The sequence below is a fragment of the Cannabis sativa genome, chromosome 1 (assembly GCF_029168945.1).
Source record: "Cannabis sativa cultivar Pink pepper isolate KNU-18-1 chromosome 1, ASM2916894v1, whole genome shotgun sequence".
NCBI classification, from domain to species: domain Eukaryota; kingdom Viridiplantae; phylum Streptophyta; class Magnoliopsida; order Rosales; family Cannabaceae; genus Cannabis; species Cannabis sativa.
Genome location: NC_083601.1, coordinates 68,116,832 through 68,140,468, shown reverse-complemented (window position 1 = coordinate 68,140,468; position 23,637 = coordinate 68,116,832). Strand labels below are relative to the sequence as shown.

The following is a 23,637-nucleotide window of genomic DNA, read 5'->3' as shown; positions in this document are numbered from 1 at the left end:
GTATTGTTTGATAAGCATTTCCTTACTGAGCTTTTAGCTCACCCCCCTTACTTTCCCCCTACAGGTATTAGACAGGGAAGTATGTATAGTGAGCAGGGTCAGTTCTGGTACGTATACTGTGAGCGGCTACGGGCGGACAAACGATCTAGAACGCCAGTGGTGCCTTAGTTTTATTTTAAGCAGTTGATAAATCTAACACAGTGGAAATGCATTATTTAAAATTATTTACTTACTGTATCTTGTTTTACAAATGAAGGATCCTTCTCTGTTGCATTTTGATTTTTTTTTTAAAATCCACTGTTGTATTTAAATTATTTTTTTTATCTTTTCAAATTATGCATGAAAATAGTATTTTTGTAAAATAAGGCAAAATATCGGGGCGTTACACATATGTATTAAATTCTTCTAGAATTTTTAAGTAAGGCTTATTTCAAATTCTCACTAATCCTCATAAAATATATTCCAGGCTATAATCAAATCATGATTATATTTTCTCAATATTTAAGCCTTACTTCAATCAATCCCATGTCTATGCAAACTTTGTACAACAATTCATTATGTACAAATACATATATGCAAATTTCTCATTAGAAATATTTATTTGCACACCCTACAAGTCTTACTTCACTTTATGTGAGTAAATTTGCCTGGATTGCGTCATAATATTTTGGCCAAAAATCAAAATATATGTCGATGATTCTCGACAAATCTAATACCATGATCCTTGCTATCTCATGTTAGTTTATTGCATATGCAAACATTCAATATTTATTGTCGACAAAAATTTCAATAAATGATAATTTCCTCCCATATTGACATAACTTATAGAGATCTCTTTAAATTACATATTTTTCAAATATGTTTATCATTTATAGGTACCTATATAGAATCACTTCAGGGATTCAATTATGATCAAATGTGTTATGTCTAACTTCTCTTGGGAGTCTTTTCGAGTACCGTTTTCATCACGGTTATCATTTTAATACTTTATAACATTAAGGTATCTCCATGAGTACCTCTAGATTTAACAACTTCAGGGCAAATCAAATGAACATTTATTAATAATTTCTACATTGTTCATTTACGCTTCAGGCGTTTTCAACTCATTCTATCTCAACTTTGAATAATATTGATTTGCAGTTGGTATATATCATTTTGAACTATATTGTTCTTATATACTTTGTGCAAGGATCATTTTTCAAAAATTATCATCGATCCCAACTGCTTCTCTCCCCCTGATCGAGAGAATTTTTAAAAATTGTGATATCTAATAATATTAATATACCTGTAGGGATTTCAGTATATCACAATGAATCAATATTTGTTTAAACTCATATATACTATATGACATTGAACTTCAGGTTCAAGTTCAATCCTTATGAACTTAATTCATTTCTCAGAATGAGTCATACGTGTATAATTAGAAATACATAAATTTACACATTTTGTAAATGCATGATTATATAATCTGTAATGACCGCTCTAGTAATGTGGATTAGAAAAGGCAATTAGCGCTAATTTTTTATTATTTTATTATTATTTGTGAATTAATTTATTTGTGGACCCCAATATTTAGAAATAAATATTAGAGTTATAATTTCTCAATTCCGGAGATTTTATTAAACTCTAGGGGTATTATTTAGTTTATATGTGAAATATGTTAATTTTGTAATTTTTGCTCGGCGACAACGGAAAATGCGATGGATGGCTAGATAATCACATGAGTAAGTTTAGAACCCTATTTCATAGTGGGGAATATTTTAGAGAAAATTAATTATCGGGATTGAGCGGGGTTATGGAAATTTACCATTTTACCCCTAGTTTTAAAGAAATACCCTAGTTTAAGTCTAAAGGGCATTTTAGTCTTTTCTTAAGGTGAGTGAGGTGGCTGCCTAGGTTTTTGACACCTAATCTAGATATTTTTTTCAGCAAAGAGTTTTAAGGAAAAAAAAAAAAACTCTTTTCTTTTGTGGAAAAATTAAGAAAAGGAAAAATTAGAAAAAATGCTTTGTTCTTGAATTCTCTCTCTCTCTTTCCTTCGGCTGAAGCAAACCAAGGCAAGGTTCAACATTTTCATTCCATTTTTCTGGGAATTAGCTAGAATTCAAGGAAGTTTCAACTAAGGTAAAGCCCTAGACCTTTGTTTATTTGTTTTTAAGCTTTTTATTTAGGTTGAATATATGATTTTTGGTGTTGGGAGCTGTTAGGTTTTGAATTGCTTAGGGTTTGAATTCTGGGGTTAGGTTGAGCTGATTTGAGTCCCTAGTTATTGTTTTTGATGCTTGAGAATGGTTTTAAGCAAGCTTGAGTTTTGAAACTCAAGCTTTGAGCTTTAATGGCATAAATTGAATTATTGGTTTGTTCTGTGATTTGTTGGTTGGAAATGGATGTTTATGCATTGTATAGGTATACTGGAGAGTTTGGTAAAGTTTGGGATTGAATTGAATCAAGGGGGATGATTTTTGGTTCCCAGCAGTAGAACCGGAATTCCGGTTCTGGGTGGTCTGTACCAACCGGTCGACCGGTTGGTGACCCAGAATCGGGATGCCGGTTGGGAACCGGTCTACCTGCTGGGGGAATTTCCAGAACCCTAGTTTTGGCCAATTTTGAGATATTTAGGGTATTGTCATGAGGTTTATCGATAGGGAAACTTTTAGTTTCAAGTTTTAAGTCCCGGAAAGTGATTTAGCGAGTCACTCATCTGTATTACTATTATTGTGATTAGGGCATCCATCTAGCACGTGAATTCCGTTCAGGTCGGCCAGCACACTTGAATTCGGAAAACAGGTAAGAACTGTGTATAATGTATGATGTGATTATCTGAATGTGTGTATATGTGTTTATATATGCATGCTTGAATTATGTTAAACACTACCAACACTTGTATGAATAAGTTTTAGAGTGCATTTGTACAGTGATTGTTGTGATTATGAGTACGATACAGTGATACCAACACAAGCATGGAAAAATGCTAAGGTGTGTGGTACATCACTCAGTGTTACTCTGTGATCGGGATAAACCCTACCAACACTCGTACAGTAAGGTACGATGTGTATGTGGTATAGTGGTTGTACCCTGGTAATGAACGTTCATACTCATCTGTTAAGCTCTGTAAATAGGTGTATGGGCGCCTATTTACAGGTCGGAAATTATATGGTATGTTATATGCATTTCTTACTGAGTCTGTTGACTCACAGTTTCTGCTTCCATGTGTAGGTAAAGGAAAGGCGAAGGCTGAACAGGAATGAACCTGAGCTCAGGTGAGATTGTACATGTCAAGTGGCGCGACCTGGAGTGTTCGGTCTCGGGACATCTGGGAATTATATTTTGAAAGTCGCTGTGCGACCTGAGAATTATGTATTTTGAAATGTAAAGTTTAAAAAGTAAATTTACGAAGTTTGAAATCGGGATCCCGGGATTTGTAAATATTATATTATATTACAAAGTTTAATATTTAAAGCAAAAGTTTTAATTTGACACGTTTTTTCGAGAAATTTCTTTGATTAGCAAAGATTGCACAATAATTGAAAAAGCACTGTAGCGTGCCTTAGCATTAGGGCGTTACATAATCTTATCACATCGATAAGAAACTATGCAATAAAAATCTAACAATAGCTCAAGATTGTTAAAGAAATATAATTTAAATATTTTCTATGTGCAAATATATGCACATTCTTCTTTTGAGCCTTATAAATTAACAATGAGAAGAATCTTTTGGTTCTTCAACAAAATTTAGTCAAATCCATTGACAATTTATTGCATATGATTGATCATGTCAAAATAACTCAATTCATGAACTTCAGGTTCACTATAATTTGTATTTCAATGAAACTTTCACAAGGTAATGTAAAATCACTACAACATAATCATTACAAGTTTCATTTTTATATACACGAATAATATAATTATATTATTCTCCAAAACATATACACTCTTCAGGAGTCACTATTATGTTTATCAAACTTTATATTTCTTCAGGAATCACTATCATCAATTCAATGATGTGTATAATTTAAAAGATACATGACAACTTCATCATGTTATTGTAATGGTTAAATAGATATAACCATAATATATCATTCATTTTTCCTGGTATCTTTTTTAACAAGTCGTCTAATTTATTAATAGACTATTCATCAGTCTAATTATCATGACTTGATACATTATATATTTAAATGTACAACAAGTACATATAATAAGTTATTTATTATCACTTTCATAACTAGATAAAAATTATACATCTAGGTACATACAAAGATATTTTACTACTCAAAGTAGCAATTGTATGTAAGACTTCTTCAGGAAGCTTTTCAAATAATCATTTTGTGATTCTTTATCACTTTGATTATATTGGATCACTAACAAATATTAGTAAATTATATATCCACTTTTGGGAATATGCAAACTGAATTATATAGTAACTATATATATATACATATACTGTACCAACAATAGTTTGAAACTATTGATTTCAAGAAATAAATAAAATATGTATATATTAATTTGTTTCTGGCATTACCAATATATGTGAAATCTATATTCTTTGAAATAGAATTTCATGTCTATTCATTCTCTTTAGGTAATGATATTTAAATATTCTAAATGTACAATAAGTTTGTACAATTCACATTCTATTAAATAATCAAGTATACTTTTATCTTGATTATAAGTGTGTCCGTACTACAGGTACGCGACCACTATTATTCAATTCCACACATGATATATAGATCTCATGCACTTTGATTATGTGTTGTATCTCATCTTTTGGTTGTTTCTACTTTTTCTGGAAATATTTGAGTAGTAAATAATGTCATTGATTATTTAAAATCATTACATTCACTTCGGGGAATGACGTTGAACAAGTAGAACATTATTATAAATTTCTTAAAAATTTATTACTTGTTCATCCATAAAAATATGAGAAATTATTCAACAATTTCTTTTACGATATTTCAAAGAATATATGAATGTAATTTTTGCATAGTCTCCAGGATGTATGCAAAATTTAATCTTTAACATATGTCAGATTCAATAATTTCCAACATTGCAAGTAATAACAATGTATAATAACATGACTAATACGAGGAATCTTTAAAAGTAATTGACTTCAATTCGTATCATTCTCTGCAGGGAATGATGAACAATAAATACATGCCTCATGTATTTAAATAACATTAGTCATGCTCATTGTTATTCTTATACTTTGATGTTTCAATGCAATTTTCTTAACATTCTTTTGGGTATTCAAAACCCACTATAAAATTGCATCAATAATAATCATTTTTAATGATTCTTTAGTTGTATTCACATAAATACAATCATTTTTTTCTTCGATAAATATAGATTTACTTCAGGAAATATTTGTCAAAATCTATATCGATATTAGATTACTTTTCATTGTCCTCAAAGAATACAAGAACATATATATAAATATGTATTCATCTCTTTCATTATATATCCATCAACTATATAATAAATATTACATTTGCATAATCTTCAGGATATATGCAAGATTTTATTGAGGACGCATAATCATCAGGATATATGCGATATTTTATCGAGGATGCATAATCTTCAGGATATATGCAATATTTTATCGATGATGCATAATCTTCAGGATGTATGCAATATTTTATCGATGATGCATAATCTTTAAGATATATACAATATTTTATCGATGATACATAATCTTCTGAATATATGTATAATTTATATAGATTTTCTCTATCATATCATAGGCACACATATATTGTAAATATTATGAATGATAAGAACATTATATATATATATATGAAATCAATAATAAATATATAAAAACATATATACATATATAATATATAGATATATAGATAAAAAGAAAAAAGAAACCAAATGATTCTTGAAATTGTTTCAGTCAGAGGAGTATATATATATAAATATATATTTAGTGTATTTTGACTTTGAAACAATTCAAGAACTTTAACAAGATACTTACATTGGGACTTGAGCATAGACTCATGCTTGAAGCTTGGGCAGAGACTCGTGCTGATAACGTGTTATAAAATAATCTAAAATAATATAAAGTAAATGAAAAGAAAGAAGAAGAAGATGAAGAGAGAAGGAGAAAGAGAAAGTGAATGAGAATTTCTGAGTTGTTGATTCCAATGGGGTGAACCCCTATTTATACAAATACAAGAGTAAGATATTAAGAAACTAAGAAAAAGGGAAACTAAGGAAAAGAGGAATCTTGATTACAACTCATGGTAATAAATAAAAGATTTGGACATCCACATAATTATTAATATTTATAACAAAAACTAATTTTTATCTTCATAGTGCAGTATTCTCGTTTAATTGTTTTGTAATACAAATTTTCACTATGAAATTGTCTTTTTTTATCTTGCATATATTGAGACACATATTCAATATTTTAAAGGTATACATAATGAATTCACATTATTAGATTATTACTTTGTTTATTTTTATCATGTTGGATTCACATCGACTAAAAAAAAGAATTATCACATACTTTATTTATAAAAATTTATAAGGGTGGACAATATTTATACTTTTTATGTATTTTTAATTACTAAAATACTTCTTATACTATCACTTACACACACAATTACTATTACTTACTGTATATACCACCTATTAATTTTTTTTTTGAGGAATTCGAAACAGTCCTTGTTTTGATTGATTCAGGTCGTCTTCTCAAGTGAAGTCGCCGGAATCAATGGTGATTCTCTTTCTAGTTGAATGTCGTTTCAGTTGTGTTGGGTTGCTGGGTGGTTGACCAAAAGTTGCATCAGACGAAGGTTTCAATCCCAGAAAGCATGGATCGTGGGTTGAAGGTGTGTGTAAGAGGTATTTGTTTAATTTTTTTTATTTGGGCTGTATATTTGTTTATTTGGCCAGCTGGAAGATTTTTTGTAATATTGACTCCGATTTCGCTCCCCCGTGGCTAACAATGGTCGTCGTCCAGTGAAGAAGTAGTCGAAGGTATCTTTGCCTGAAAAAAATTTCAACTTCAATGGCCAAAAAGGGAAAGAAGAAGTCAACTTCAAGGCAATTGTGATGAAACTATAATGCAACAGTTATTTTTGTTGCGACCCAACTAACATAAAACTACAAAACACTAATAATTCCACATATTTAATACAAATAAATATTGCAATAAATGTTCAAGTTGCATATTTGACAATTTCGAGTCCTGTTATTATAATACTATGATATTGTAGTAGCAAAATCATTATTCAACTAACATGCAACTTAATTGAAACTAAAAATGTTAAATGTGAATGTGTATATGTAAGAAACTATTTGTCAGTATTTTTTTTTGTCACTGATCGATAATTACTTGTACCTTAATAGTAATATGTGGAGAAATAACGGTTAGCAAAATGTTTATGTAACTGTAATGCAACTGTTATGAAACATTAAAAATCAGAACAGTGTTTCCACGTACGTGACTCTATCTACATGTCTCTTCGTGATTTAATATGAACAAATTCACCATTAGAAATTTGGAAAACAACAAAAATATACTAGGATAAATATTTTACTATAGTATTGATTTGATTTTTTTGGATTATACTTGAGTTGGATTGTTTGAGAACTCTAGTTTAACTTTTTGAAATTTGCATTTTATGGATCTAAAAACTGAAGTCGAGACATTAGTTTTATGCGAATTAAATTGAATTTCTGGTTAAAGTTTAGTTTCGTAGTAGTTTTTCTGTACATTTTTTTCATGAATTCGAAACACTCATGTTTTGATTGATTTTGGTCGTCTTCTCTGGTGAAGTCGCCGAATTAATGATGGTTCTATTTCTGGTTGGATTTCGTTTCGGTTGTGTTGGGTTGTTGGGTGGTTGTCCAAAGGTTGCATCAAACGAAGATTTCAATCTCAGGAAACATGAATTGTGAGTTAAAGGTGTGTGTAAGATGTATTTGTGTAATTTTTTTTATTTGGACTGTATATTTATTTATTAGGCCAGCTAAAAATATTTTATAATATTATTATTTATTTATTTTTTTTGTTTAAAATTGAAAAAAAAAAATCTTAAGTGATTTAAGCTTGGTGTGGATTTAACACCATTGAGTGTGGCTCTTAGTAAAAGAAGTCTAGTTAATGGGGTAGACTTTGTTTTCAGTTGCCCTCTTCTTATCACTATAACCAAGTGGAAATTTTCAAAAAGAAATAACATGTATCCACAAGATGACTGAGTTTGCAATTAGAGCAAGAATGGAGGAAGCTTATTGTTTCTTAGGTTGAAAGCATGGATAATAACAGCAATGTTGGGCAAAATGGTTGAACCGAGAGTCCTTTGTCTCTCTTCTTTTATAGCCATCGAAGAAAAATTGTTTAATGGATGGATGAGAAAGGCTCATAAGAAGAATTTGAGCATCGGCTTGATGATGATTAGATTAATTCAAAATGTTTAAGAAATGGAGTTGATTTTGATTATAGTAGTCAAAGAATTATTCATAGCAATGCAAGTACAGATGGCTCATGGACAAAATTCTTTAGACTTCTTCCCAAAGAGATTTCAATTTGGTTAAATTAACATTCACACAAGTGATTCCACATGTCAACAACTTTGTCCAAAAACATTATATTTTCTGCAATGTGCCTAGAAATGGAATGGAAAAGCACATTACCATGCATGTAGCTGCAACAAAATACCCTTTTTAGAACATTTTTTTTAAGAACTTATATTAATTGTCTTTAAAAAAATTTAAAAAGTCACTTTGATAGTCCTTCCTTAATTGTAAAAATGAAATAAACCCTCTCGTTTCTCGCCTCCCACACATTCTTGGAAGACCGTGGCTGTTGTAGCGCTCACACGGGTGGAAGAACGGAAAGGTGTGGGGTTCACGAAGGCTCGAACAAAGGCGGGGCTCACAGCGCAACTCACATAGGCAGACCAAGCTCATGGAACCACCTACGTTTGTATGTTATTATTTCTACTTTTTTTTCTCTACTGCTGTTCTGAGAATTATTGTTATTACTTATTAGAGTTTTGTTTGTTTATCAATAATTTTGAAAAAGTTTGTTATTTTTGCTCTAATTGTGTTTACGTATTATGAAACAATTCAGACAAAATCCAGCATGTATAATATTGGGACGTTTTGCAGTGTTGACATTTTCAATTCGGAAATAAAGAGTTTCAGTCAATGGTTCGAAAATTGATTGACTATGGTCAAATTGTTATAGTGAAAATGGAATTGGGTTTGTTGCTCATGATGAAATACTAAAATGCATATTCATTTTCATATGTTGAGTTAACTTGATCATACCAAACAAATGCACCCTATAATTGGGTTCGGTAGAGTTCAATTACAATTTCATGCAGTAGATTCAGAGTTTGTGGGTATGCTTTTCGTATGTATAACAATGAAGGAATTGAATGCATTAGTCAACATTTGAATCTAATAATGAAGAATTTTAGTTGAGAAATTGGGTTTTCTTTCTTATTGTTTGTTTGATTTGATTTTTAAGTTTTTTGGTTCATTTTTCACTTAATTAGTTAATTAATTGGGATTGTGATACTATTATTTGGGAGTAGTTATAATTTGTGAAATCTTCAGAGTATACAAGAGAAAGGAAAACAGAGAGAGAAGCAGAGTATGCAAGAGGGAATAAAACCCAGAATATTCCTTTATTGAAAGAAGGTCTATATATACACAAGAAAAGATAACCAAAGCAAGAAAACTATTACAGACAAATAACAGAAAACAGTTAGAAAGACTAACTGAAAAACAGACTTAACCAACTATATTAACATCCCCCTCAAACTAAATGGTGTAGACACCATTTTTAGTTTGGCTTTTAGGTACAAAAATCTTTCAGTAGACAAAGCCTTGGTTAATATGTCAGCAGCCTGATCCAAGGAAGGAACGTATCGAACAGAAACTTGGTTGTCTAAAATCTGGTCTCGGACAAAATGAAGATCAAGCTCAATGTGTTTAGACCTCGCATGAAAAACTGGGTTTGCAGCTAAAGCAGAAGCGCTTTGATTATCCACCCAAATGATAGGAGTGTGCACAATAGAGACTTGAAGTTCGTGTAACAGAGAATGGATCCATTTGAGTTCAGCAGCTGCATTAGCCAAAGCTCGGAACTCACTTTCAGTGCTGGAACGAGCGACAACATGTTGCTTTTTCGCGGACCAGCTGATTAGATTCTCTCCAAGGAATACCAAATAACCACCAGTAGACCGACAATCATCAAGGCAACTGGCCCAGTCGGCATCGGAGTAGGCTTGAAGAGTTGGAGAAGAAGACGGTCTCAACCATAAGCCATGTTTAATCTTCTTATATAACATTGTCATGCTTCAAGTTCTTTAGGAATGGAGTTCCTTCGTATTATGGAGAACTTATTCCCAAAATCGCTACATCGAAGCAATAGCTGTACAACTTCTTCCATGGAAGGCCTACTAAGAGGCTGTTTCTCCGTACACCTGATCCCAACCATGAACACCCCACACATTTCTTCTATATTACATGACTCCTTTACTCTCGGGTCCAAAGCTTCCGCGATCGGCTTGTCTTCTTGGATGTGACACCATGCCCAGTCTGAGAGGGAGCTTTGCCCATTGCCATCTCCATTGTTTGCTTCTCTACCGGTTACCAATTCCAAAAGAACGACGCCAAAACTATAAACATCTATCTTTTCATTGATTTTTGTTGTATAAGTGTACTCTGCAAGTTTGAAAATGAAATGTTTATGATTTTTTTGATAAGAAATGTGAGTTAGCTATTGAGATTTACCTGGAGCCATGTAGCCAAAAGAACCAGCCACATTAGACATTGTGGTAAGCTCTCCTTGCTTGACCAACAATTTTGCTAAGCCGAAGTCTGCGATTTTCGGGTTGAATTCAGAGTCTAGCAAGATGTTGCTTGATTTGATGTCTCTATGAATTACTGGTGGCACAAAATCATGGTGCATATAGCAGAGGCCTTGTGCAGCACCAACTGCTATTTGTAGCCTCTTGGGCCAGTCAAGGGAGATATCATCATGGGCAGAATGTGAGGTTGAGATGATGTGTTGATTGTTTTTGCCATGTAGCCATCGGTCTAGGCTTCGGTTTTCCATGTACTCATAGACTAAAAGTTTTGAACTCTCACTTGAGATGCAACACATGAGTTTCACTATGTTGGAATGTCGAATTAAGCTCAGTATCCCCATTTCCGCAAGGAATTCCTTCTCGAGCTTGTGGCTCACATTCTTGTCATTCCATATTCTTTTTACGGCAACAACATCACCTTCGCGATTCACAGGGATACGGTAGACTTGACCGAAGCCTCCAGCTCCAATCAGATTATGGCCATTCAATCCAGAAATGATCTTAGCTTCAGTGAAATCTATTGTGTGGAACTGGGTCAGGTTCCAATTTGATTTAAGTACATTTTTGCAACAATAGCCTTTGAGTATGAAGAAATATGAGAAGGACACAATTAACAAGAGAATAGTTGTCCCTAAAGTTATGATCAAAATAAGGTGTGTGGTTGAAATTTTGCCCCGCTTGCCGGGTTGGGGACTACAGAGATTGAGTTTTGAATTGTTGGAAGTTGTGCACAGACCAGGATTGTCCAAGAAGCTATCGGCATATGCACCGTTGTCGAATGCACGTGGAATAGTTCCAGTGAGCTTATTGGAAGTGAGATTGAGATGAGTGAGTTTCAAAAGACCAAGTTGAAGTGGAATTTGACCAGAAAGTTGATTCTGTGAGAGGTCCAAATAGGTGAGAGTAGGCAAGAAAGAAAGGCTGGTTGGAATTCGTCCAAAAAGTTGGTTTTGACGAAGATTAAGAGTGTTTAGGGACTTCCATGATTGAATACTTGATGGAAGATCTCCTGTGAGTTGGTTATGGTCAAGGGAAAGAGTTGTCAAAAGTGAAAGAGTGGTTAATTCATAAGGAATGGATCCTGTCAAATGGTTATTACTGGCATTAAAAACCACAAGTTTTCTCCAGGAAGATGAACCAATTGGAATGTTACCTGAAAAGTTGTTGTCATTGATTTCGAGCCGAGAAAGATTCCAGGCCAACTTCTGAGGAAGCACACCAGTGAATGAGTTGTTGCTTAGCATCAAGTGACTCAAATTAAACGATGTCCACAAACCACTAGGAACATTTCCAGAAAGATTGTTGTTAGAAATTGTCATCGATATCAAAGAACTACAGTTTCCCAGTCCTTCTGGCAGTTCACCGCTGAGATTGTTGTTATAAGCCACGACGTGGGAGCAAAGATGCTTTGGTAGTTTGCCTTCAAGCCTATTGAAACAGACCTCTAACGTTTCGAGTTTCGAATACTTGCCCAAATCTGGAGGCAAAACACCTGACAATTTGTTGTCATAAAGTTCGAAATTTATCATGCCTGGCAATCTACCAAGGCCCTCTGGAATATTTCCAGATAATTGATTCATAAACAAAGCCAAATCCGACAATTGGTTTAGCTTGGCCAAGTCTTCTGGTATTCTTCCAGTTAAGTTGTTCTCTGAAACATCAACTATAGACAATTTAAAAGATTCAATCACCTGAGGAATCTCCCCAGAAAGATTGTTCGTGTAAAGATAAACTGTGTCTAAGTTCTTTAACTTGAACAACCCATCAGGTATTTCGCCACTCAAGTTATTTTTCGATAAATCCAAACTTTCCAATGCTGTCATATCTCCAATACTTCCAGGTATGTCTCCAACCATATTTGAGTTAGTAATCCAAAAAAATTTCAATTTTTTCAATTGAGTATAACTGGAAGGCAGCCTTGATGGCGAAAGATTTTTATTGTCGGATAACCAAAGCATTTCAAGATTAGACAAGTTACCTAATTCTTGTGGTAAAGAGCCATTGAATTGGTTGTGCTCTAGTCTGAGTCTTCTGAGCTCTTGAAGCTGTCCAATGACTGCTGGTATGTCGCCGGAGAAGTAATTACCGCCAATAGAAAGATTCCGGAGCTGAACCATTCTGTTTATGTCGCCAGGAATGGTTCCCACGAAGTAGTTGTCAGTGAGGTCCAATTCTTCAAGCTTTGAACAGTTGAACAGAGCTTTTGGAAACTCCCCAGGAATGTGGTTGCCCGCAAGATCAATGACACTGAGGTTTTTGAGATCACTTATAAAAGAAGGAATTGGAGTTGTGATGTTTGCATCATTAAGATTCAGAGCGGTGACAGAGTCAGAGGTGCAGGTGATACCAGGCCAAGAGCAGTGAGAAGAAGAGTTTGTTGATGATGGAATCCATTGACTCATATAAGGAAGGTCTCCCCACTGCTGTTTTAGCTTCAGAAGCACTGATTGTTCCTGCTTCTGCAGTGACTGGGAGAGTACTCTGCCATGGCTAAGGAAAAGAAGGAAGATAATGCTGCATAATGGGATTGACTTCACTTTATTCATTTTGAAGAGATTCATCAGATTGAGAGTTTGTCAATCTGAATAATTGATAAGTACAAGTTTAAGTAATTTGAAGGAGGGTTTTTGCAGTTTTTTCTAAGACTGTATAGTCATCACTATGGTGACTATCAATGTTAGAAAACAGAGTAAGTCAGTTGAAACCAAAGACCAAGTTTGACGCTATGTTTTAAATTTGGGGTTTGTGTGATGAATGATGATCATTATATATAGCAATCGGATTAGTCAAGTCTTGACTCTTGAGTCAGCAAAGTAACTGCCACAGTAATTCAACTTGAATGTTTAGCGATAAAGTTTAATATAAAACCCAAATTGTTTAACATTAACCTTGACTGAGAAGATGCTATATAAAGATAAATGTAAATAGTGACATAACTACTTAAAGTTTTAGGTTTGTAATCGGCATAAATTTTATGATTTTTTTAGTAGCATAAGTACCCAATGTTTATAAAACAAGACACATATAAGACCCAAATTTTAGATTATTTGGTCTGAAAGAAAAATATGTAGTATCAGTTATTTCCAAATCCTTTTTGAATAAATTTAAAATGGAGTCTGTACTGACGAAAATAGAGAAAAATTACAATTTTACAAATATTTAGTACTTATGCCACTAAAAAAATTATTAAATTTATACAGCTTACAAACTCAAAACTTTGAGTACTTATGCCACTATTTATCCTAAATATAATCACTGGTGTGCTGTCACTCAATTCTTTTTATCAACATATGTATTAATGCATCATACAATTTATTTCAAAAAAAAAAATATTAGGAATTTGAACTCTTGCCATTAATTATCCAACTTTTAAATCTTTTTTTTTTTTTGTTCTGAACTTCGTTTAATCTTACATGCCAAATACTGTTGTGTTCTTTTTTATTGATAACTCTAAATACTTTATTGTTAGTTGTGAGTTTTGAATATTTATTATATAAACATAAAAATACTCACACTAAAACTCAAAATAAAAATAAAATGTCACAAATTTAACTTAACATGTTTAAATGTAAAATATGGTCTTTTAATATATCACCCCATTATCCAATTAGAAGTAGGTATATATACTTTTAATATTTTTTCTTCCTAAAAATACTCTTACATTTCAAAAAAGCCTTCTCTAACTCTTTCACTTTCTCACTCTAACTAAGTCTCGTCGTCTCCACCATGAAGCCCCAAAATTCACGAGCTTAACTACCCTGAAATCCCCACTCGCTAGAGTTCTCAACCCATCGCTCATTTTCAGCATTTTTTCTTCTTCCAGTTTTTCAATTTTTTACAATATTTAGCGATGTATTTGTAATAATAAATCAAATGTGAGGTTAGGATAAAGTTTAGCGATGTATTTGCGATATGAGACTAGAAAATACATAGCACATTGCTAAATATCGCTAATCATCGTGAAAACTTGAGTGTGATTTAACGACATTTGGTAATGTCGAGCGATTTAGCGACACTTAGCGATGTAGAGTGAAATCGTGAAAATCAGAAAAAAAAAAATGCAGAAAACGAGAGATGGATTGTATACTCCAGCGATGGGTGGGGATTTCGAGATGATTGAGCTCGTGGATTTCAGGCTTCGGGGTTGAGACAATGAGACTCAGTTAGAGTGAGAGAGTGAGAGTGTTAGAGAGAGAGAGAGAGAGAGAGAGAGAGAGAGAGAGAGAGAGTTTTTTGTTTTTTTTTTTTTTTGAAATGTAATGGTATCTTTGGGAGTAAAAGATATTCAAAGTATAGATACTATATTTTAAATTAGGTGATATATTAAAAAATTATGATTTACCTTTAACCATATTAAGTTGGTTTGATTGGTTTGTGATTCAAAAATTGTGTTTTTTAAAAATATGTTTTGGAAACAAAAATTTAAATTTTGTAAGTAAAAAATTAGTTCTAAATATGTGATTGGTTGTAGTGTGATTTAATGTTTTTGAGTTTTAAAAAATTGAATATGTGATTGGTTGGGTTGGGAATCTCAAAATAAAAAAGTAAGAGAATAATTGGAGAGTTTTTAGATTCTATGATTTGAAAACATAAAAACATAAAAACATAAAAATGATGTTTTCATTTTTTAGCCTAAAACTCAAAATAGTATTCAAATTTTATTTTTGAAAACACTCAACCAATCAAGAATTCTTAGGTGAACTTCCACCATTTTAATTTTTAATAACATAAAATAGTATTCAAATCCTAAACCAATCACAAATTTCCCTTGTAATACTTCAAATTAATTTAAAATACATATCAAACTCACCCTATAATAATCGATTCTATAATATCTTTTCACAGTTGAGTCATCGATGAATTGAGTAGCCTATTATTATTATTATCATTATTATTATTATTACGATAATTGGCGGTGAAACTCTTATATTTTAATTTTATACGTTTAACAACACTTTTTTTTTGTAATTTAGAAACATCTATTAAATTTTACCGTAAATATTAACTAAATTGTTATTGTATACACTTATATATGGCATATTTTTATTAGTTTTGAAATTTTACTGTTAGTGTCATTTATATATAGGTGTATACAGTGATAAACTCAGTTAACACATGACAATAAAATTTAACTGTCACCTTCAAATTTGTAAAGAAATATAAAGCTAAAATGAAAAAAAATAAGAAAGTAATTTTATAAAAAATTAAAACATAATGAGTTTCATCACGAATTATTTTTATTATTAACCTCAATTTATTTTTAGTTTCATCACCTTTTCTCCGCATGATATATATATATATATATACTAGGGAATATAGCCGCTCTTCGCGCGGCTGATGTAATTTTTTTAATATTATAATAAATAGTTACTTAAAAATATAAAATTAGAATAGTAAAATTATAAATATATTATTTCATTTCATATTATTATAAATAATTTATTTATTAAAAACTAAATGCACAATTTTATTAATTATTTTTTAGAATTATTTATTAAGAAATTTAAAATTTATTATATATGTAGTATTTTAAATTGCTTTGTTAAAAGAAATTATTTTTATAAAAATAAATAAATAAGATGGTATAGAAAAAAAAAATTATTGTATCTCATAATGCATTATTTTCATATCTCGATCATTCAAAACTATTATTATTAATTTTATTTAAGGTTTTGATGTTTTTTTTTTATTTTTTTAGATTTCAGTAACTAAATAAAGTATGACTATAGCAGTTTGTTTTATTAAATTAAACTAATAAAATATTGTTTACATTATTAATAATTGTATGGATAGAGTGCAAGTGAATCATCCAAATACTTTTTGTCATCATTTTTTATCAATTATCATCAAAAACTTTTCAATTTCTTTTTCCTCTACTAAAAAATATTTCATAATTAACCCATAACCTTAACTATTTCATTTATAGCAAAAATCACTGTGGTAAATAAAAAAAAAATAATAGAGACAACTATTTCATTTATAGCATAATATCAATGAGAAATAAAAAAAAAATGAAAAGAATCTATTATTTCATGATTGTTTTTTAAGAAATTAACAACAGAAAAATATATAGAGAAAAAAGAAAGTACTATAGTTGCATAGAGAATAGCTATCCAATAGAAAGAACAAAAATAAATCAATAGCAAATTCATTATACAATGCTAGAATATGTAGAGAAGGAAGGTGAAAATATTAGATAAAAGATTAATAATATTAGTAATATTAGATAGATATGGTGATAGAGAGCTTGTATCAGACAAATTTATTTTTATATATTTATATTGAGTTGTAGATTTAAAGAGGTTATATATAATATTAGGGTTATAAATATATAGATGGAGATTTATATCCGTTTAAAATATTTCCTAAGAATCTGTTTTTGCCACTTTTTCTATTCATTGTGATCTTGAACCACAATGAATTATTCTAAATAATATAAATAAAATGGACGATTATTTTATATATATATATATATTTTTAATTTCTAGAGTTATAGTTATATAGAGTTGAAATATGCTAAATATCAATTCAAATATTAATAGGATTTGTTTTATTATTATTTTATTATATATAAATAATATTTTATTATTTTATTAAATAAAAATAAAAAGTCACCCATAAATTTCTCATAAACCAAGAATTTCAGTTATATAGGCACACTTTATATAGAATAGATATATTTTTTTTTAATAAACCTCAATTTATTGATTTCCCCTGCAATTGGGTGTGTTGGAGGTCTTCTCGGATTGTCAAAAGGGTGTGTTAACAAGGAGGTCTCCTAATTGGGGTTTTGTTTTGCTATTACTTTTGAGTAGGGGTAGGCATCCGATCCAATCCAATTAGTAATTGAATTTGGAAAATCATCATTCGATCCAATCCAATTAGACATCAAAATCCAATCCAATTCAATTACTAATTGGATTGAATCGGTTTTTTAATTAGATATCCAATTACACACCTAAATTTTAATATTAGTATAAAAATATGAAGAAAAACTATGTAAAAATTAAATATTACCTTTTATTTAAGTTTAATACTCCATAAACATATCATCATTACAATGTAATACAACTAAAAGTTTCAAATAATTAAAACTACAATATTTCTAAGTAATAAAATAAAACAAAATATCATGAAAATAAATACACAAAACAACCAACTATTACAAATTTAACACAAAAATAAAATCCAATAAAAATATAATTAATATATATTATATTTTTTATTATATAAATAGATATAAATAGTTTTTTTAATATATATAAATGTAGTTGGATTTGATCGTTTTTAATTAGATTTTGAGATTGACATCTCCAATTAGAATCCAACTGTTAGGATCCAATCAAATCCAATTGTAATTAGATATCCAATTTTATTTTTTTTACGCGAAATGTAAGTAAATGGCCCTATTTCTAACTCTATAGATAGTTAATGTCACTTTTTTTAAAATAATAAAGCAAATGTCTTTTTTTACTTTTTAATACCTAAAATACCCTTCATTATATAAAATGTATTATATGTTTTATTCCTTTAATAAAAATTGTGAAAAATAATAAATCAAAACTTCTCTATTGAATTTTTGTCAACTATTTTTTCATTATATAAAAGGTATTATATATTTTATTCTTCTGTTGTTGTTGTCTAATATGTTATTTAACCATATAATTAATTTTTTATTAATATATCGTATGATATACAAACAATATACCTTAAACCAATATACATATATCACAAACTTAAACTAATATACTATTAAATAAATTATTTTCCACAATATACAGTAGCATACAAAAACTATATATCACAATCATAAGCAGATATACCATAGTTAAAAATTAATATACCACCAACATAGTGAAAAAAAAAATTATACAAAAAACTTAATTTAATATTCCACAAGGTTTTTTTTCTTGTTCTTTCCTTCATGAAATACCAATGAACATAAAATCAATATACCTCAGTTAAATATAACTATACCTCATACTTAAATTAATATTTAATAGTTTTTTTTTTCTTTATATCCTTCACGATATACATATCACATACAAACGATATACCTTAGACTAATATAAATATACCATAAACTTAAACTAATATACTATTAAATGATTTTTTTCCACGATATATAATAACATATAAAAATTATATTCTACAATCATAAACATAAATACTATAGTGAAAAATTAATATACCACCAATATAGTGGAAAATATATATATTAAAAACTTAATTTAATATTTCACATGTTTTTTTTTTCTTTTTCTTTCCTTCATGATATACTAATGAACATAAAGACAATATTTCCTAGTGAAATATAACTATACTTCAAACTTAAACTAATATTCCATATTTTTTAATTTCCGTCTTTCGTTCATTATATACCATATCACATTAAAATAATATACTACAATCTTAAATTAATATACTACCTTTCAGTTATTTCAAAAAAATATATATATATATATAAATACTACTTTTCAGTTTTTTTTAATATATTATTGCACATAAAAATGATATACTATTCTGCAAAATAACTATAACAAATACTTAATTATTCAATGTTATAATTGTAATTTTATCATCAAATTTTTAATTAAAAGGACATTTTGTTAATTTTTTTTAAAAAGGGACATTTATTAACTTAATTGTTAGATTTAGGGTCATTTTACATCTTGGGCCTTTTTTTAATTGGATTAGATTAGTTCTGTTCAATTGGATTGGATGTTATCCACCCCTATTTTTGAGCATTTAATTAATATTTTAGATTCAGTTTGTGTTTCTGTTTCTTGGATTCTAGGAATGCGCACCTCACGCATTCGCCAAGTGAGCACTTTGTAATAGGTGTAATAATTTCTTTAATTTTTGAAAGATAATACCCGAACTTTACTAAAAGATGTTAGTGATATTTTATAATAGCTATTAAATTAATTATATAAAATCTAATATTTATTTATATTAATAGTAATATAACACCCTTAATACATTTTAACTTTTTTTTTTTTTCAGTGTTCTATAGGTTTGTTGAAAATTATAGATGTGCTAATCAATATTTTGAATGTGACTTGTTACTATATAAGTTAACCATATATTCTGATATGTAAATATACTATACCACTGCTACTTTTTTAATATTTTTTTAGTGCCCACACGTTTATTAAAAATTATAGATATTTTTTATCGATGTGGATGTGAATGGTTACTTGGAGTTGGAGATGATGTGTTTTGTCTTAATTTCAATTAGGATGTTTGGTTTCGTGTATGTAGGGCTTTTGGCGATGAGAAATTGTAATTTTGATGGTTTCTTTCGTTTGATATTTTATGTTAGGCTAATTAGTAATTTTTCTCCCGAACTTTGACATGTACTAAATCATGCTCTTTGAATTTTTTTGGCCGTTAAAAATTTCTCCTGAACTATTAAGATTGTTAAATTTAAGGACTTTTGTCTAATTTTAGTAAAAAAATTCTAACATGAATGAAAGTTCAGGGGGTATGATTTAGTACATATCAAAGTTTGAGGGTATAATTTGGTAGATATCAAAATCTGGGGAGCATAATTTAGTACATAAACAATCACTGAAACAGTAAAATTGAATGAAAGTAGACAAAAGTCCTTAAATTTAACAATCTCAATAGTTCAAGGAAAATTTTCAACGGCCAAAAAAATTAAAGGGGCATAATTTAGTATATGTCAAAGTTGGGGGAAAAAATTGCTAATTACTCTTTATGTTATTGCTATCTTTACATTATATAGATTCTAATTATTGAGTTTTGGTCTTTATTTTCTACAAGAGATCTTTGTATTTTTTTTATAAGTCAAGGTCTTTGTTAGAGGTAATAAAGATAACGAGTTTTACTAGAGTACCTATCAATCACAAAAGTAAGTGGAATACACCAATCAAAAGACAACCCGACCAAGAAAAGGCACCATATTTGTACTGATTAAGCTTAAATAATTGTACACCATCCAATGTTGATATACTCTAGCCTAGTGAAAATGAGTGTTTACCTCACCCTTAAACGTAACGAAAGGGATAGACTCTTGGAACGACATGAAAAATTGATATTCCTAATTTTGACTTGAGTTGACTTGACTTCGTACAGTTTACATTGCACATTCTCAGATAGAAATGTTAAGGGCCACCACTTGACTCCATAATATACTTTACACATTCTTCCCATCTCAAAAAATGGATCTCAGATCAAAACAAAAGAAAAAAAGAAGAAATGCTAATGGATCTGTCCGGTACTGAAATGTGGAAATATATTGCCAAATTAATATAAGTTATGTCATGTGGTGTTAAATATTGATTATAAGGTAGGCTCAACATGATTAGTTAAATTCGTGATTAGATGATTAGATTTTATTAAATAATATTATTGGCATAAATATTGAGTCATATATAAAAATATAAATTACTTCACCTATTACTAATTAATTTTAAGATGAAACTATAATTTTTAACGTGGTATTAAAATTATATCTCTAACGGATTTTCGATCTACACCTATCAGATAGTTAGTCATCACTATCTTCATGGAATATTGGATAACATTATACTACATGGATCAAATGTAAAAATATTAAATCATATATAAAAACATAGACTACTAATTTTGAGATAAAATCCCGTAATTTCTAACAAATCTAAATAAAATTTTAAATGAAATATGTTGTCTTATACGAATGCGAATTCGAACTCTACTAACCATCATTTTAATAATTACAATGTTAGTTCACTACTGAACTATATAAATTGTATTGTGGTTTAATAATAATAATAATAATAATAATAATTTACATAATTTTTTTAAGCAAATTTATTTCATACACTATATTAAATTATATTTTATTGAATATAATTTTAATAAATTATACTATATAATATTATTTTAAATCATAACAACTTCTTCTTTTTGAAGCTTCCTCCAGGTTTTCTCTGGTACAGTAAATGAGCGTTCTGCTCTATTTCTCTTCCCTATTCCCCCTAACTTCTCTTCCTTTCTTCTGTTTATTTTGCATTAATTACTCCATGTCAACCTTAATCATTGCAAATACCCCCAGATCTTTCGTGCTCAGCAAATATTTAATGCACTTTCTCTTTCCCAGTTACATTAAATTTTGACGGCACCCTCTTTTGGGCATTTAATGTTTGCTTAGACTCTCACTCTTCTCTACTTCTTCCTAAAGTCTCCCAAATCACCTCAAACCATCTTTTCTATCGCCTCCAATATTAACTCCTGGGTAATCATTCCTCCTCCTCCTCTGTAGAGAGCCTTTCCAGGAATCGAAGCGATGATTCAGAGCTTCCCTCATCCCTCGAGGCGACCTTCTCTCTCCAGGTATTTTCTACACTCTTCTTCTCTATCCTCTGTCTATTTAATCTCTGTGTCTGGTTCGATCGCCATCCTCTCCTCCTTTGTCCATTCTTTTCACCCTAACCCACCCCCCTCCTTCAATGGCTTCCTCTTCCACCAACCCTAACATTCTCACTGCTCTCTCTGAAGAAGAAAGCCTCATCCACGATTTCGACCACATTTCACTGCCCAAATCACTGAATACCATTCTGGCATCTTTTTGGCAACTTTCCAATGTGATGGGGATCGCCGCCGTGTCTTAGAGGAACAGCCTTAGCACTTTGATAAGTTCCTTATCGTTTTCACTCACCCTGATGTCTCCCCTACCCCCACCCCTGAAAGTATCCGATCTACCCCCTTTTGGATTCAAGCCCACCTTATTCCATTTGGCCGTAGAAGTCCCCAGCTGGCTCAATTCATAGCGGATGAATTGGGTGATCTTATTGAAATATATCCTCTTTCGCTGCTCGAGAACTCTGGTCCTTTTCTTAGGATTCGGGTCTTACTTGATATCACTAAGCCTTTGCGTAGGGGAATGACAATCCGATTTCGGTCTATCCATGAACCAAAATGGATAAGCTTTAAGTACGAGAGTCTCCCAAACTTTTGCTACTTCTGTGGCCTCATGGATCATACCTATAATCGATGTTCCAGGTATCTTCTTCGTTGTGACAACTTTCCCTCCCCTCCCATTTTAGAATATCGTGACACTCTTCGAGCTTCGGCTCAATCTCACTTCAAAAAGAACCCCTTTAAAATATCCAATGCTACTCCTTTTGAGGAATTCTTTCCTCGACACTCTTCGCCTGACCATAGCCTGCAGCATGCTGTGAATCAATTTCTATGTGTGCATTCTCCACCCGGTACTACTATCATCACCTCATCCCATACTACCATCCCAACTTCCCTTCCTTCCCAGACTTTGCCCTCCACCATTCCACCCCCAATCATGACTACCTCCACCATCACCCACACTGCCAAAGGAAAAGGAATTGCTCTGCCTACATCCAGTCCTCCTCGCACTAGGCCTCCTGGTCTGGTCATTAATGAACCTTCCACTTAGTCTTCTCCCACTTCCTCTATTGGAACCAGGAAGCATTTCACTCGACAGTCCACTCAGGTTGGGGACTCTGTCAGAAGCATGCTCAAGCGAGCTCGTGCAGCCCCCAGCGAAGATGCAGTTGTCCCATCTCTCTCTGATGATGAACCAACGGCGGGTGTCGCGTCGCGATCCCGCCGAGAAAAATGAGTTTCTGCAGCTGGAACGCTCGAGGTTTGGGGAGTTCTCGAGCGTTCCGTCACCTCTCCCTCCTGGTTAAGCAGCATCAACCAACTCTGTTATTTGTTATGGAGACCAAATTGCCTACCGGTCGTTGACTATCTTTGAAGTACAAGCTTCATTTTGATAATGTTTTATGTAAAGCCCGCTTAGTTAATTTGGAAATTATCAGTT

General features: G+C 31.0%; 1 protein-coding gene and 1 long non-coding RNA gene across 2 annotated transcripts; one reads left to right on the top strand and one right to left on the bottom strand.

Annotated features, from left to right (window-relative positions):
- Window positions 1-8,857: 8,857 nt before the first annotated feature.
- On the top strand, window positions 8,858-9,439 carry LOC133033681 (uncharacterized). Its single transcript, XR_009685801.1, has 2 exons — window positions 8,858-8,932; window positions 9,080-9,439. It is a non-coding gene; the product is annotated as an uncharacterized LOC133033681 (long non-coding RNA).
- Window positions 9,440-9,622: 183 nt separating this feature from the next.
- Window positions 9,623-13,708, bottom strand: LOC115704891 (receptor-like protein kinase HSL1). Its single transcript, XM_030632100.2, has 2 exons — window positions 10,753-13,708; window positions 9,623-10,683 (listed from the first exon to the last, which is right to left on the bottom strand). Exons 1-2 carry the CDS (start codon window positions 13,388-13,390, stop codon window positions 10,310-10,312), a joined length of 3,012 nt encoding a protein of 1,003 aa, XP_030487960.2. The 5' UTR covers window positions 13,391-13,708; the 3' UTR covers window positions 9,623-10,309.
- Between the last annotated feature and the right edge of the window lie 9,929 nt (window positions 13,709-23,637).

Excerpts from the sequence above, each read along its gene's own strand:
- LOC115704891 (XM_030632100.2), bottom strand. The coding sequence starts at position 13,390 with ATGAATCTCTTCAAAATGAATAAAGTGAAGTCAATCCCATTATGCAGC. Across the intron at positions 10,684-10,752 it reads TTTTGGCTACATGGCTCCAG|AGTACACTTATACAACAAAA; the intron begins GTAAATCTCAAT and ends TCAAACTTGCAG.